The sequence below is a fragment of the Setaria viridis genome, chromosome 9, assembly GCF_005286985.2.
Source record: "Setaria viridis chromosome 9, Setaria_viridis_v4.0, whole genome shotgun sequence".
NCBI classification, from domain to species: Eukaryota; Viridiplantae; Streptophyta; class Magnoliopsida; order Poales; family Poaceae; genus Setaria; species Setaria viridis.
The window spans coordinates 7,744,448-7,756,703 of NC_048271.2; the positions used below are offsets into that span (position 1 = coordinate 7,744,448).

General features: G+C 46.0%; 1 protein-coding gene across 1 annotated transcript; it reads left to right on the top strand.

The window, feature by feature from the left end:
* Positions 1-12,238, top strand: LOC117838168 (LRR receptor kinase SERK2). Its single transcript, XM_034718085.2, has 12 exons — positions 1-300; positions 7,716-7,834; positions 7,948-8,080; positions 8,365-8,436; positions 8,645-8,788; positions 8,870-8,941; positions 9,033-9,098; positions 9,188-9,258; positions 9,383-9,523; positions 9,955-10,296; positions 11,012-11,406; positions 11,583-12,238. The coding sequence occupies exons 2-12, from the start codon at positions 7,768-7,770 to the stop codon at positions 11,895-11,897; spliced, it is 1,818 nt and encodes a 605-aa protein (XP_034573976.1). The 5' UTR covers positions 1-300; positions 7,716-7,767; the 3' UTR covers positions 11,898-12,238.
* The last annotated feature ends 18 nt before the right edge of the window (positions 12,239-12,256 follow it).

Below are 12,256 nucleotides of genomic sequence, written 5' to 3' on the forward strand. Positions count from 1 at the left end.
CCACCAGGCCACCAGTTTACCGGACAGTGGGAGGGAGGAAACCTGCTGGAGAGTGCAAGCAGTAGGCCAGTAGCCGAGGCGCCCGCGCCCCGCCCGCCAGAAAAGCGATGGGCTCCCGTCTCGGGACAGCCGCAGCGGTCAATTCCGGCGCCTCGAGTCAACCTGCCGGGTCGTCCACCTACGCCTTCACACGCGCGGCTGCGGCGGCGGCGGAGGAGGAGGAGAAGAGGGCGATGGGGGCGCGGGAGGCGGTGTGAACCTGCGAATCTCGGGGCGCGCGGCGGCGAGCGGGTCACGCAGGTCAGTGCGCTCTCTCTCTCTCTCTCTCTCTCTCTCTCTCTCTCTCTCTCTCTCTCTGCGTCTGAGTGTCGACGTCTGTGTGTGTTCGCGTTCGTTCGTTCTCGAAGCTTTGCAAGAAGCCAACAAACCAGTAAACCGGACCTCTTCCTCGATTTTAAGTCACTTCCCTTGCTTGCTTTGGCTGGGATTCAGTTATGCACTAGTCTCTGGAAACGTTCAGTTCGTTTCTGATTAACCCCGTAGTTAATTTTATGAAATTAACTTCTCGAATATTATCTCGACATCTTGCTATGCCCGTGATTCGTAGACATCAAAATTCGGATTCTAATGTGTTGGAGATTGGGAATTCAGGGGTTATGTGCCACAGAGATTTTGGGACCATCTCAGGTTAGCTAGCTGGATGGTTGGGTAGAATGGGGGGAAATCAGTCAGGGGGGTGGGCTGCTCTTGTCCAACACACCTAAAATCGATGCATGGTTTGTCTCATGTACTATTTCGGGGAATAATACTCTGCTTGTTTCACTGCGTTACTCCACTAAAGGGCTCGCAAAATCAGCATTTCAGCACAACTTTGTCACGAGCCTGGGTAGCAAGGAGGGGTTGCCGGCGTCATGCACGGCGATGAGGTCGGCAGCGTCGCCTCGAGCAGGGACGAAAGGGAGAAGAAGGAGAGGGATTGGTTTAGGTTTCTGTTCTTCGATGTCTCTCCCCTTCAGAGTTCACGGTCTTAAGCAGCAGCCCGTGGGCCGTCGACTGATTATAGGACCGGAGGCCCAAAACGGCACGCAGGCCTGCTATCACTATTACACGGCCTTGGGCCCATAAGTAGTAGTAATATGTGGCATTCCCCCCTTGTTAAGAAGCAACTTGTCCTCAAGTTGGAATTGAGTAATGCATTTCACCCCACAATATTGTCATCAAAGGAAGGAAAGCTTAACTTCAAGGCTTGCAGATTCTCCCAGGTAGCCCAGGCTTGAGGTAACTCTTGCCATTGCACTAGTCTGAAAGGAGTCATCTTGTTGCCCACCTTCTGGAGTCGACGCTGAAGAACCTGCACAGGATTGCATATAGTTGTTTGGAAGACACAATTGAGATTATCATCATTGCTTACCACGGTATCAGGAGGTAGAGCTTTCTTCAGTTGTGACACATGTATGACTGGGTGAATATGGCTTGTCTCAGGTAGTTGTAGTTTGTATGCTACAGGCCCCACTTTCTGTGTTATCAGATAGGATCCAAAGAACTTGTAACTCAGTTTTTGGTTTGATCTCTTGGCGACTGACATCTGGACATAAGGTTGTAATTTGACATACACCCGGTCACCCACTTCAAATTGTCGTTCCTGCCTTTTCTTGTCAGCCTGGTGTTTCATACGTTGCTGAGCTCGCAACAAATTATGTTTGATGACAGCAGACATGTCATTCCTATCCTTCAACCATTGGTCCAGATCAGGCACTGTGCATTGATGGTTCACCGTGATACCAAAATGTCGAGGTTGATGCCCATAAAGAACTTCAAACGGAGTCTTCCCATGAGATGAATGAGTGGTTGTGTTGTACCAAAATTCTGCTAATGCAAACCATTGTGACCATTTGGTAGGGTAGGTCTGTACCATACATCTCAGGTATGTTTCCAAGCATTGGTTGAGTCTTTCTGTCTGCCCATCAGTTTGTGGATGGTAAGAGGAACTCATATTCAAGGTGGTCTCTGATAGCTTAAACAGTTCTTGCCACAGATTGCTGTGAACACCCAGTCTCACTTGTGGTATCTGATATTATCACTTGTGGTAACCCATGCAACTTGTATACATTGTTATGAAACAACTGAGCTACTGACATTGTTGTGTATGGGTGAGATAATGGAACGAAATGACCATACTTTGTGAACTTATCCACAATTACCAATATAGTGTCAAACTGTTTTGATTTGGGTAGCCCTTCTATAAAGTCCATGCTTATAATTTGCCAAGCTTGTTGAGGGACAAGTAATGGCTGAAGTAGTCCAGGAATCTTGGAATGCTCAGGTTTAGCTTGTTGACATACCTGACACTTGGAGATATACTCTTTGATATCTTGCTTCGTATTAGGCCAAGCAAAGAGAGATTTGATCTTGTTATATGTTGGTAATATACCACTGTGTCCTCCCAGACCACTGTCATGCAAAGCGGAGAATACTACTTGATGTGCTTCTTTATGAGCTCCTAACCACAATCTGCCTTTGTATCTGATCAACCCATCAACTAATGTAAACCCTTTCTCATTGGCAGTTGTAAGAGACAATTCTGTCAGCGGTTGCTTTGTGTGCTCATCTTTGTGATAGTCTTCAACAATGATCTCCAGCCATCTTGGCTTGCTCATTGAAATGGCATGCACTTCATCATGTATTGGTTTTCTGGACAAGGCATCATCTGCTTTGTTGTCCTCTCCTTTCTTGTATGCTATTTTGTATTGTAATCCCATTAGCTTCACAAATGCCTTATGCTGCATCCCATCTACCAGTTTCTGTTCATTGAGATGAATGAGGCTTTTCTGATCTGTTGAGATGGTGAAAACTTCTTGTTGTAAATAGAGCTTCCATTTATCTACTGCTAGGACAATAGCCAAGCATTCCTTCTCATATGTGGATAGGGCTTGAGACTTTTTGTTGAATGCTTTGCTCAAATATGCAATTGGGTGCCCTTGCTGCATGAGTACTGCTCCTATGCCTTTATCATTGGTGTCAGTTTCTGTCGTTGTCAAGATTAGCGGATCAAGACTAAGACTAGTAAATTTCTTTTATGCGCGTAAGGCTTCGGATGGTGGCGTGAGAGACACGGGGTTTAGACTGGTTCGGGCAAGGGAATGCCCTACGTCCAGTATCGGGAGCTGCTCATGTTGCCCACGCGGGGTTCTGTAGTAGGGGTTACAGGAGTGCGAGAGAGGGAGCTGATCCCAGGTCTCTTGGGTGTGCACTGATGCTCTAGGTGGGTATGATTGTGTTCTGTTGGCTTGGAAGCCTCCCTTGTCTCAGGCCCCCGGTTCTCCTTTTATAGCGCAAGGAAGCCACCGGGGTTACAGGTGAGACCGGGTGCGTGGAGAAGTAAAAGAGATAAACAGAACTAAGTAAAATACAACATAAGGAGAGGGATCAAGTTCCAAGGCCGCCGCCCCTCGCTCCGGCCTTCGGCTCCTGTCAGCGCGTCCGTCGGGAGAGGGCGGCTGCCTCCAGATCCTGTCGATGATCTCTCCGGTGGCCGTTGCTGCCAGGCATGATGATGATGTTCAGTCGTGGCGTCTGTGCCCGCCGGGGAGGATGGCTGATTCTGTTATCTTGCTGATGACCCCTGGGACGCGGACGTCGCGTCCCTGTCACCGGAAGCGCGGGGCACGAGGACGGGCGGAACGCCCTCCTGTGCCGCGCGACGCGGGCCATGAGTACCCTATGGCGAATCAGGGGGATCTGCGGCCACTGGAGCCTGTGCGGTCGTGGCTACAGTGTTCCGCTCGGGTACTTGTGGCGGGTCACGTCGAGGAGCGCGGGCGCCTTTCTGCGTGCCAGAGCCGTGGTGCATTTATTGCGAGACCGCTGGAGGGCCCACAAGATCCGCACCCTCGTCCGTCGATCTGCGCCCAAGGTAGACACTTGTCTCGTGGGCCCGGATGAGTCCGACCCCCTACGCCCGGGGTCGGGCGAGGCGGAGCCTTGCAGCGAGGGGTCGGGCACTCCCGACCCTGGGACCGCGGGTCGGGCGAGGCGGAGTCCCGCCATCGAGGGGTCGGGATTGTCCGACCCCGGGGCCCTGGGTCGGGCGAGATGGAGTGGGATGTTCTCTGCCTCTACTGGGTCGGCGGTAATCGTAATTACCGCAGGTGGGCCTGGGCCTTCATGACTGTTGCTTTAAGGGGCATTAGGAGATCGTTAATATTCCCCCTAACAGTTTCAATTGTGAATTCCTGTTTGGAATCAGAAAGGGCTAGTACAGTTGCTGAAATGAGTGCTTGTTTGAGACTGTCAAAGCATTGTTGGTGTTGTGGTGTCCAGATAAATTGTGTTTTTTTTGTTGAGGAGGTCAGTGGGGGGCCTACTGATGAGACCATAATGCTTGATGAATTTTCTGTAATATCCTGCCAGTCCTAGAAAGGCTCTCACTTGCTTGATATCTGTTGGAGTTGACCAATTTTGTACTGCTTGGATTTTTAGAGGATCAGTGGCCACTCCTTGACCATTAATTATGTGTCCTAGGTATTCTAGCTGTTTCTGAGCAAATGAACATTTAGAGATTTTAAGAAATAGTTTGTTAGCCTGCAGGATGTCAAATACAGCTTGGAGATGTTGCTTGTGCTCCTTCAAGGTCTTGTTGTATACCAAGATGTCATCCATAAATATCAGCACACATTTTCTTAAAAGAGGCTCAAATATGGTATTCATTGCTACTTGAAATGTTGCAGGTGCATTTGTTAGACCAAATGACATCACTTTGAACTCCCAATGGCCATGGTGGGTCTTGAAGGTTGTTTTGTGTTCATCTTCTGGTTTGAGTCTGACTTGGTGATAACCAGATCTCATATCTAACTTGGTGAACCATTGGGCTCCATGAAGTTCATCTAACAATTCATCCACCACTAGAAGTGGGTATTTATTCTTTGTTGTGATGGCATTGAGGTGCCTGTAATCCACACAGAATCTCCAATTCCCATCCTTCTTGACTAGTAGGGCTGGTGATGCAAAGGGGCTACTGCTTGGCTGAATGACTCCATGCATCAACATTTCCTAGACTTGTGTCTCTATCTCATCCTTCTGTGTAGGACTGTATCTGTATGGTTTGATATTCACTGGTTTGACACCTTGTATAAGTGGAATGGAGTGGTCAAAATCTCGCTGAGGAGGTAATGACTGAGGCTCCTGAAACAACTCCTTGTTACAATGCACCAGATGTTCAATAGTTGTAGGCATCGGAGAAGTGCTTGAGCTTTGTGTTATTGCTGACATTTGAACTATTTGGGCTACTCCACCTTTTCTCATGAGTCCCTTTAGTTTCTTCAATTTGAGAGGAGGACATGTAGATGTACAGTCCTTAACACCCTTCAGTGTGATTCTAGCCCCTTTGTGTGAAAATCTCATTTTCTTTCGCTTCCAGTGGACCCACATCGGACTGTGCTGTTCCAGCCAGTCCATCCCCAAGATAAGATCATAGCAAGGTAATGGTAAAACTCTTGCATCTGAAGAAAAAGTGTAGCCTTGCGTCCACCAAGATAGGTTATTAACTGCTGAAGTACAGGACAGCTTGCTACCATCCGCAACTGTCACCTGCGTTGCTTCGCATTGCACAGTTGTAAGCCTTGCCTGTTGCACCAACCTTTCACTTATGGTCTTTGTTTTGGATGAGGCCTTGCATCCTGATGGTCCTTTTCCCTTGTATACCTTCAGCAGCACAAATAGACAGAGTGAGCAGCTCCTCATCACTGCTTTGGCTCCCATCTTCACTCATCGTTTCTGCCGGTTGTTCTACTTGAATTGTTTCCAGCACCTCCTCTAATACATGCAAGGGTATCTGCCTTAGACATCTGTGCTGGGGGCTGTACTGCTCACCACACTTCATACACAACCCTTTCGCTCTTCTAGCTGCTCGCAGTGCTGACAGTTTGTCATCCCACTTTGGCTTGGCTGATGCTTTCTCCACGCTAGGTGTTGTTCCTAGTATGCCAGAACCAACTGCAGTACTCTGAGGTGATGTCGAGTTTGTTCTATTCTGAAACTTTGTTTGATCCCTTGATCTGGATGAATATCTCTTGCTTGCTGCCTCCAATATTTCTTCCTGCCTGAGAGCCAAGGATAACGCAGCATCAACCGTCTTGGTTTATGCAGTGTTATAACATTGCTAATATTGTATTTCAAGCCATCAAGAAATTTTTGCACAAAGAACACCTCTCCCATGTCTTTGTTATGCACCAAGACTCTATGTTTGGCTTGCTCAAATCTACCAGCATTCTCTAACACATCACCTGTCTGCCTAATGGTTAAAAGGTCTCTCATATAATTGTGATACAAATCTTTGCCAAATTTTTGTTCTACAGCCACACATAGTTCAAGCCAACTATCAATAGAATGTTGTGCTTCATAAGTTTGTAACCACAACTCAGCATTGCCTTTGAATTTATGGTAATAAAAGGAACCCAAACATGAATTGGAACATTGAACATACTGAAATACTTCTCACATTTTTCTCTCCATAAAGTATGCTCTCCCTCAAATGTAGGAAAATCAATTCTAGGCAGTTTGTAATCTCTGGGTGAGGTTTGACTAGCATGAAAGCCATACTTTCTATCACTATGCTCAGGGAACTCAACATCAAATTGTATGGGCTTGGGTTTTTGATTCTCACCCTTGACTAGGGTATGATCAGGTGTTGAGGGACCTGGATCTGCACCCCAGTGAATCTTTTTGAAGCGGTGGCCGATGGCCCGCCCCCCTTCCTCGCGTGTCGGGGCCGGTGGCGGAGCAGTAGATGTGGCTGCCTCTAACGCCGCGATGCGCGATGTGAGACTCTTCATTGTGTTGCTAAGCTCGCCTGCGGTCTTCTCCGCGGTGATGCTCCAGGTGTTGATGGCGTCTACCTTGGTGATGAGCTTCACTTGGTTGAGCTGGAGATTCTTCACCTTCGTGACCAACAGATCAAGCTTCTCTTCAGCGGTCGTCATCCGGTAGGTGAGCGTAGGTGCTCTGGTCTTCTTCCCACATTGTTTGGGTGGAGGCGGGGGTGGTGGTGGTGGTGGTGGCAACGGTGATGTGCTGGATTGTGAAGAATTTGGTGATACGGTGGTGGTGGTGGCTTGGGGCGGCTGGTGAGGCTTGATTTGTGGTGGCGCTAGATTGATTTCCAATAGGAGCTGCGCGGAGAATGGCTCTGATACCAGATGTCACGAGCCTGGGTAGCGAGGAGGGGTTGCCGGCGTCACGCATGGCGATGAGGTCGGCGGTGCCGCCTCGAGTAGGGACGAAAGGGAGAAGAAGGGAGGGATTGGTTTAGGTTTATGTTCTTTGATGTCTCCCCTTCGGAGTTCAGGTTCTTAAGCAGCAACCCGTGGGCCGTCGACTGATTACAGGACTGGAGGCCCAAAACGGCACGCAAGCCTGCTATTGCTATTACACGGCCTTGGGCTCATAAGTAGTAGTAGTCTGACAAACTTGCTACTGCTGAGCCTTGATATGCTGCTCAGATGTGTGTACACTAATTTTAATATCATTCAGTTTAAACAAGTGCTCAGTCATTTGTATTTTTTTTAAAACGAAGATGAAAATTTGCATTTGAGAACTTGACATATCTGTGTCTTGTTCGCTTATTATGTGCTCCGAACTGATTTGTTTGCTAATCAGGTCAGCCTTGGACCACTGGGGTTGGTACTAACATGATCAGTTTGTGTATGTTTTCTCATCAGGCAAGTTTTCCAAGGAACTCCTCTGATGCTACAGTAATAAGAGAAGAAAAAGATGGAGCTGCTCAGCCTCATTCTAATTGTAGCATCTCTCCTCCCATTCTCAGCATCAGATCGTCAAGGTTTCTTACATGCCCATTATATGTGTATTTCATTTTTTTTAACTCACTCCCACTATCACCACATAATTTTCAAGCTCTGACAAGTAACAAAGAAGTATCTTTTGTTTAATTAGGTGATGCCTTGTACGATATGAAGCTGAAACTAAATGCTTCTGGCAGTCAGCTTTCCGACTGGAACCAAAATCAAGTTAACCCATGCACTTGGAATTCTGTTATTTGTGACAATAATAACAATGTTGTGCAAGTGTAAGTTGCAGAGTTTGTTGTTTTTCTTCACTCTTATTTTATTTTTGTACTGCTAATTGGTTACCATATAGATCACTTGGCTAGTGATTCATTTGGTTTTACATTTTCTACATTCATTACAACTCCAAGTATCAGTTGAAAGGCGTTTGCTTTAGCATGTAATTATCAGCTTTCATGCACTTGCACGTTCAATCTGCAATATTTTGGCTGCAAAAGTCATCATCGAGCCATATGATAGGACCTCTAGTTTATTCTGAGTTTACCTTCCTGATGCCCTCCTGCAGAACATTGGCTTCTATGGGATTTACTGGAGTTCTGTCACCAAGAATAGGAGAGCTGGAGTATTTGAATGTTCTGTAAGTGCAGTCTTTTAGATTAATGATGCTCCTAAAGATTTTAGGTGGTTGCTGTGATGTAATAGCTACTATGCGAACTAATTAGCATGTAGGAATAACTGACTATTAGCTATTCTGTTTCCTTGCTAGATGACGTAATGGTTGTATTGTTATGTCATGCCACCATGAACAACAGGTTTGTTAAAAGCTGCCATGTATGATATTACAGGTCCTTGCCTGGTAACAACATCACTGGTGGCATACCAGAGCAGTTTGGCAACCTCTCTCGTTTGACGAGCTTAGATTTGGAAGACAACCTGTTGGTTGGGCCAATACCAGCTTCTCTTGGCCAGCTTTCAAAGCTTCAGCTTCTGTATGTACTAGAATCATTCCTTTGTTTTATGAATATTCTATGACTTGACGTTCCCATTTTTCGTTTCTGTTTCTTATCAAGGATACTGAGTCAAAACTATCTCAATGGATCTATTCCTGAAACGCTAGCAAGCATCTCAAGCTTGACAGACATGTAAGGTTTAACACTGTTAGTGACTATTGCTGAAGAGCGCCACATAGATGTATCATTGCAATATATTTACTTTTTTTCTACATGATGGCAGTCGGCTGGCTTACAATAAACTCACTGGTCAAATACCTCCTCAACTCTTTCAAGTTGCACGTTACAAGTACTGTGGAATAAGTGATCACTGTAAGATTTATGTGCCATCCATGTTTGTTAACTTTGAGAGCTAACAAAGGTTTATTTCCTTCACAGTTTTTCAGGTAATAACTTGACCTGTGGAGCAAACTTCCCCCATACATGCGCCTCAAATGTGTCTTACCAAGGTAACGAGCCATGCATTTTTTTTTTCTGTTCTTTATCATATATATGCCACACAGAGAATAGACTCTCTATTGGATGTCTGTCAAATAATTAGAGACATCTGATAATCTTGTCGCCTTTTGATAGGTTCATCCCGTGGTTCGAAAATAGGCATTGTGATTGGAACAGTTGGAGGTGTGTTGGGGCTTCTCATCCTAGGGACTCTATTTATTATCTGTAATGAAAGGAGGAAAAACCATCTACGTGAAGTATTTGTGGATGTATCAGGTAGTGCATCTGCTGCATTTTTTTCTCATCACCTTGCTGCAGCTAAATCTTGTTCATTAGCTAAAGAAGTACTGCAATGCACATAATTTCATCATGTATTGAGCCAGAAATGAAACCAATAAGTTTAAGTGGACATATGGAGTGCTGAAACTCAGTTCTCTCTTTTTTCAAAAAAAAAAGGTGAAGCTCAAATAGAGTTATATAACAAAGACCATGGTTTCCAGAACTGGTTTATGTATACCAGTGTACTTCTTTTGAGTGGCATATTCTTCTTACCGCACCAGTTTAGTATTGATGAAGTGATGATGGCAATGTCGCGGTAGAAACTAGCATATGTAGCCATGTTTCTAAGACGACATGTCAATCTTACAAGTTCCACAGTTGAAAAGACTTGCATTTAACTAACCAAACCAATCATTTATGCTTCCCAGGTGAGGATGATCGTAGAATTGCATTTGGCCAGTTGAAACGATTTGCATGGCGAGAATTGCAACTTGCAACTGATAATTTCAGTGAGAAAAATGTTCTTGGACAAGGGGGTTTTGGGAAGGTGTATAAAGGAGCACTACCTGATGGCACTAAGATTGCTGTCAAACGGTTAACTGATTATGAAAGTCCTGGAGGAGAGGCTGCCTTCTTGCGTGAGGTTGAGCTAATTAGCGTTGCAGTTCACCGGAATCTTTTAAGATTGATTGGTTTCTGTACTACACAAACAGAGCGCCTACTTGTTTATCCTTTCATGCAGAATCTTAGCGTAGCCTACCGCCTACGAGGTACTTTCTTTCTTAAGTCTCAACCAGATATCACTTGTTTTCTTTCTGCACTATTACTGCTACATGAAATTCCTCAGACCACGGGTGCTTATAGATTACGCAATCGATGGATTAAGATGTTAGCTTAGTGACTTCTGTTTGTGCCTTTAGGTAACTTTCTATTGAAATACATATTTCATATGCTCAGTTACCTTGATCTACGTATCATGTAAGATGTAATTCTGCACCACTGGTTTGTAGTAAGTTTTTAAATGATTTAAATTTGCCTGGTAGGTGAGGTAGATCTGTCGTACAGAGTGGGTGCCCCAATTTATGGCACCTAATAATGCTTGAGATTTATCATATAGTTAAACTTGGAAAGGGTCAGGGTTAGCTGAGATTTCCTTCTTTTGTTGAGGATATGTAAACTGTTTTTCAGTAGGAACCTTTTCAGTATCAGAACTGTTTCATTTTTGCTTATTGGACAGGTCATAGTCAGTTTGCTATTTTTTACAGTACATCCTAGCTACATCCTGTTATCATGTATGGAACTATGGATAGCTAATTACATTAATGTATATTGCACTCTATACGTCCATGAGTGGAAAAACTCCGGCATTTTTTTCTTTGGCTTTAGCTAACAAAACGTTAGCCACTTTTGCTTTCCTTCCATAGTGATGTTTTTGCAGTAATATATATTCTCATCTAATACGCGCTCATCATGTCGACGATTCAGAATTTAAACCTGGGGAGCCAATATTAGATTGGTCTGCAAGGAAGCGAGTGGCTATAGGCACAGCTCGTGGGCTGGAGTATCTGCACGAGCACTGCAATCCTAAGATTATACATCGTGACGTGAAGGCTGCCAACGTCTTGCTTGATGAAGGTTTCGAACCGGTCGTTGGTGATTTCGGTCTGGCCAAGCTGGTGGATGTACAGAAGACATCCGTGACTACTCAAGTCCGGGGAACTATGGGCCACATTGCCCCTGAATACCTGTCCACTGGAAAGTCATCCGAGAGAACTGATGTTTTCGGTTATGGCATAATGCTTCTTGAGCTAGTCACAGGGCAGCGTGCCATCGACTTTTCACGCTTGGAGGAGGAAGACGACGTGCTCTTACTTGATCATGTAAGCCCATTCTGTTCTCTTCTATAATTGATCAATTCAAGCTGTTGCCTGAATTTGCTTCTAAGCTTTTTTTTTATGGAATTTCTTCTAAGCTTTCATGTTTGGATATAAAAAGTGCACACACCACATGATTTTTTTCTTGGCAGTACACTCATGACTTTGCTGCGAATTCGCAGGTCAAGAAGCTGCAAAGGGAAGGGCACCTCGACGCCATCGTGGACCGCAACCTGAACCGCAACTACAACGGGCAGGAGGGGGAGATGATGATCCAGATCGCGCTGCTGTGCACGCAGGCGTCGCCCGAGGACCGCCCGTCCATGTCGGAGGTGGTCCGGATGCTGGAGGGCGAGGGCCTCGCGGAGCGGTGGGAGGAGTGGCAGCAGGTGGAGGTGACGCGGAGGCAGGACTACGAGCGGATGCAGCAGCGGTTCGACTGGGGCGAGGACTCCATCTACAACCAGGACGCCATCGAACTCTCCGCCGGCAGATAACGACGGCGGCGCCGCGTCAGGCAGAGCTCGCCGTCGCAGTGCTGACGTAAATACGAAACCTGTCAGCGAAATGTCTGCTGCTACTTGGTGTTGATAGATAATTACGGTACGTATCATATAGTAAAGTGCTGTGTATACGGATCGTTGCGATGATTCAAACAAACCACGCGCCGCCCGTTCCGTAGAGGGGAAGGCTGGAGACGCATGTGCCGCCCGGTTCAAACCACATGTAAGCACCGGCTGGACGAAGTCGAGTCGGCGTCCATTGGGTTGTGTTCTGCTATCACGCGCTCTGTGTTGACTTTCTATTTCATCTGCTCGACTTTTTCAGAGTCTGGCTAGATCTGCTCTGCCTTATC

Coding starts and splice junctions, on each gene's coding strand:
- LOC117838168 (XM_034718085.2), top strand. CDS start 7,768: ATGGAGCTGCTCAGCCTCATTCTAATTGTAGCATCTCTCCTCCCATTC. Junction 7,835..7,947: donor CTCAGCATCAGATCGTCAAG/GTTTCTTACATG, acceptor TTGTTTAATTAG/GTGATGCCTTGTACGATATG. Junction 9,524..9,954: donor AGTATTTGTGGATGTATCAG/GTAGTGCATCTG, acceptor TATGCTTCCCAG/GTGAGGATGATCGTAGAATT.